At 55.2% G+C, this 3,799-nt stretch overlaps 1 protein-coding gene across 1 annotated transcript; it reads left to right on the top strand.

The window, feature by feature from the left end:
- The first annotated feature begins 405 nt into the window (after window positions 1-405).
- LOC100839408 (probable LRR receptor-like serine/threonine-protein kinase At2g24230) lies at window positions 406-3,447 on the top strand. The gene has a single exon (XM_010236239.3). It carries the CDS (start codon window positions 718-720, stop codon window positions 3,217-3,219), a length of 2,502 nt encoding a protein of 833 aa, XP_010234541.3. The 5' UTR covers window positions 406-717; the 3' UTR covers window positions 3,220-3,447.
- Window positions 3,448-3,799: the final 352 nt, after the last annotated feature.

The following is a 3,799-nucleotide window of genomic DNA, read 5'->3' as shown; positions in this document are numbered from 1 at the left end:
CATATGTACTGCTGGAAAAGGAATCCAACGTTTAGATCGGATGGTTTAGATCGTGCTTCTTGGTTGAACCTTTGAGTTTTCGAATTACCTGCCGTCTCTCCACAGGTTTCTTTTCTGCACGCGGGCGCTTCAGCATTTTTTCCTGCGACGCGGGGATGTAGATGTGGGACCTTGCTGTGGCAAGCACCGGCATTACCATAATCATGAAGCTCTGTTTCCACAATCAAACCATCCATCCCCTTGCATCTGAATATCTGTCTGTCTCTGTGCATGCAAGCAATGTTTCTGCTGTACTAGTGCTGTGCTGTGCAGCCGGTCAGCTTCAGCTCATGGCTCCACTCCCACAATTTACTCCCCAATTTACTCCCTTCACCTCCCCTCGATTTATGGCCGCCTTCCTCCTCTCCCCCCCCCCCCCCCCCTCCCTCTCTCTCTCTCTCTCTCTTCCCCAGTTCCCATCCCAAGCTCCTGGCTTTCTTCCACTTTCTTTCTCTCGGCCTCGGGGCCGTCGGGACTCCAGGAGCTGCCAAACGCAAACCGCGTTTGCCACAAGCCAAGAGGAAAGGGAAGAGGAGCGGCAAAGCCACTTGCCACCTCCGAGCTGTCCCCCATGACTCCACCTCCACCACCACCGGCACAGGAAATTGACGCGAAAGGCGGCTCGCGGTAGACCAAAGATCCCCCACCGCACTCGTACTTGCGCATCTCTCGGTCGCCATGGCCCGCGGCGGCTCCAGCAACTTCCTCTTCTTCCTGGCTGTGGCCGTGGCCATGGCGGCGACGGCGGCGGCGCAGGAGCCCAACACGGACGCCTACTTCGTCTCGCGCTTCTTCTCCAGGATGGGCCTCGCGGCGCCGTCGTCGGGCGCGGTGTGTTCCTGGCCCGGGGTCTCCTGCGACGGCGAGGCGCGGGTGGTGGCGTTCGCGGCCGCCGGGATGGGGCTCTCGGGCCCCGTACCGGACGACACCGTGGGGAAGCTCGCCCGGCTGCGGTCCCTCGACCTCAGCGGGAACCGCCTCACGGCGCTCCCAAACGACCTCTGGGAGCTGGGCGCGTCCCTGCGCGGGCTCAACCTCTCCCGCAACGCCATCCGCGGCGCGCTCCCCAACAACGTCGGCAACTTCGCGCTGCTGCAGGTGCTCGACGTCTCCCGCAACGGCTTCTCCGGCCCGCTGCCGCCGGCGCTCGGCTCCATCGCCGGCCTGCGGGTCCTCGATGCCAGCCACAACCAGTTCCAGGGCCAGGTCCCCGGCGCCGTCGTCCTCGGCTGCGTCAGCCTCGTCTCCATGGATCTCTCCAGCAATGCGCTCGACGGCGACCTGCCGGAGCTCTCGCCGCTCCGGTCGCTCGCCTACCTCAACCTGTCAGGCAACCTGCTTCGCGGCTCCGTCAGCGGCGCGTTCCAGGAGCAGCTGAGCGCCATAGACCTTAGCAACAACCGCTTCTCGCGGTTGAATTTTAGCAGTGGGTATGCTGGTTCCTCGTTGATGTACCTCGACCTGTCAAGCAACGAGCTCGTTGGGGAATTCGGCCTCGCCGGCCGGTTCCGCAACCTGAGGCACATGAATCTTGCATTCAACAAGTTGTCCCTGGGAAATTTGCTCGCGTCCATGGGTGAGATCTCTGCATTGGAGTATGTCAATTTGTCAAGCACTGAGTTGCATGAGCAAATCCCTGGGGTGCTGTCTTCCCGGTTAACTGGATTGAAGGTGCTCGATTTGTCAAAGAACAATGTCAGCGGGGTAGTCCCGGACCTGAGCATTTTGCAGCTGCGGGTGCTGGACCTGTCGGTGAACAACCTTACTGGAGAGATCCCCGTGTCATTGGTGAAGAAGTTGGCATCCATGGAGCGGTTCAACTTCTCATACAACAACCTCACTGTTTGTGCCTCTGAGCTCTCACCTCAAGCATTTGCAGCTGCATTTGCTAGGTCCAGGAATGACTGCCCGATTGCTGTGAACCCAGACAACATCAAGAAAAACAGGGCTAGCCGCAAAGGGATGAAGCTGGCATTGGCCATTGTGCTCTCGCTCTTCTTCTCAGTCCTTGGGTTGCTTTGCTTGGCAGTCGTATGCCGTAGGCGGAAGAAGATGAGTGATGCATTGCCCGCTGACAAGCAAGTCTCATTCAAGGAGGAGCAAGGGATGTCAGGTCCATTTGCGTTCCAGACCGATTCGACAACTTGGGTTGCCGATGTGAAGGTTGCAACATCCGTTCCAGTCGTCATCTTTGAGAAGCCATTGCTGAGCTTCACGTTTGCTGACCTCTTGGCGGCGACATCAAACTTCGATAGAGGAACTTTGCTGGCAGAAGGGAGATTTGGGCCAGTGTACAGGGGATTCCTCCCTGGTGGGATTCAGGTCGCTGTGAAGGTGTTAGTCCATGGTTCGGTAATGGCAGATCAAGATGCTGCAAGAGAACTCGAGCGGCTGGGACGGATCAAACATCCAAATCTGGTTCCTTTAACTGGTTACTGCTTAGCAGGAGACCAAAGAATTGCCATATATGAGTACATGGAGAATGGCAATATGCACAATTTGCTGCATGATCTGCCACTGGGAGTTCAGACCACTGAAGATTGGAGCACCGACACATGGGAGGACAACAACGGTGGAGTGGCCACTGAAAACATTACGCCAGAGGGCACTGCAACATGGAGGTTCCGACACAAGATTGCATTAGGTGCGGCGAGGGCACTGGCGTTCCTCCACCACGGTTGCATTCCCCAGATCGTCCACCGGGATGTGAAGGCGAGCAGCATCTACTTCGACTATGCGATGGAGCCTAGACTGTCTGATTTTGGCTTATCGATGATCGCCGGGACTAGCGCTGATGACGACCTGTTGCGCCATTCCCCTGGCTACGCTCCGCCGGAGTTCTCTGACTCAGAGAACGCCACAGCGACTGCAAAATCTGACGTTTACAGTTTCGGCATTGTGCTGTTCGAGCTGATCACTGGCAAGAAGCCACTGGGGGATGAGTACCCTGACCAGAAGGAAGCGAGCCTGGTGGACTGGGCGAGGGCGATGGTGAAGGGGAACCAAGTGTCGAGCATCATTGACCCGAAGATCCGCGACACCGGGCTGGAGAGGCAGATGGAGGAGGCACTGAGGATCGCCTACCTGTGCACTGCCGAGCTGCCATGCAAGAGGCCAGCCATGCAGCAGATTGTTGGCCTGCTCAAGGACATTGAGCCTAAAGTAGAAGAGGAGTGCTGATGTTTCTTACTAGTAGTGTTTTTGGTGTTAAAAAGGGTGTGTAAAGCAGTGAGCTCCTAGTTGTTTTGTCTTAGTGGAGCTCACCCTGCTGAGATATATCTTTTTTCTTTCTTCTTCTTCGTTTTGATTGTTCCAGTTGCTAAGATGTTGCAATACAGCTTGCCACACCTGCTGCTCCTTACTAACAATGTTACCATGAGTTAATGACACATAAAAGCTCTCATCTCATCTCATCTCATCTCATCTCATCATCAATGTGCTTTGTTTGGCAAGAGAAAGGCCAAGCAGCTTCTGCTGTCCTTGTTCTCTTTTTTTTTCCCCACTGTTAGTACACAGCAAACACCTTCAGTACCTGCATGACCAAGTTCAAAAGAAAAAAGAAACTGTCAAAACAAATGCTAGTAGCTCATGCTGTCATCAATTAGTAGTACTATAATAGCAGGAGCTCCCCTGTCCTAAAAGTGGGCTCTGCTCGTCACCATTGTTAGTGTTTGGAGGAAGATTAAAGTGTGTTTCCATACCATCATTATGTTGCAACCTTTTTTCCTCTCTCACTCACTGGCCTCCTGCTCTGCTAAAA

The sequence above is a fragment of the Brachypodium distachyon genome, chromosome 3 (genome assembly GCF_000005505.3).
Source record: "Brachypodium distachyon strain Bd21 chromosome 3, Brachypodium_distachyon_v3.0, whole genome shotgun sequence".
Taxonomy (NCBI): domain Eukaryota; kingdom Viridiplantae; phylum Streptophyta; class Magnoliopsida; order Poales; family Poaceae; genus Brachypodium; species Brachypodium distachyon.
Note: the sequence above shows the minus strand (reverse complement) of the source record. Positions and strands in the feature narration are given on the sequence as shown.

Excerpts from the sequence above, each read along its gene's own strand:
- LOC100839408 (XM_010236239.3), top strand. The coding sequence starts at position 718 with ATGGCCCGCGGCGGCTCCAGCAACTTCCTCTTCTTCCTGGCTGTGGCC.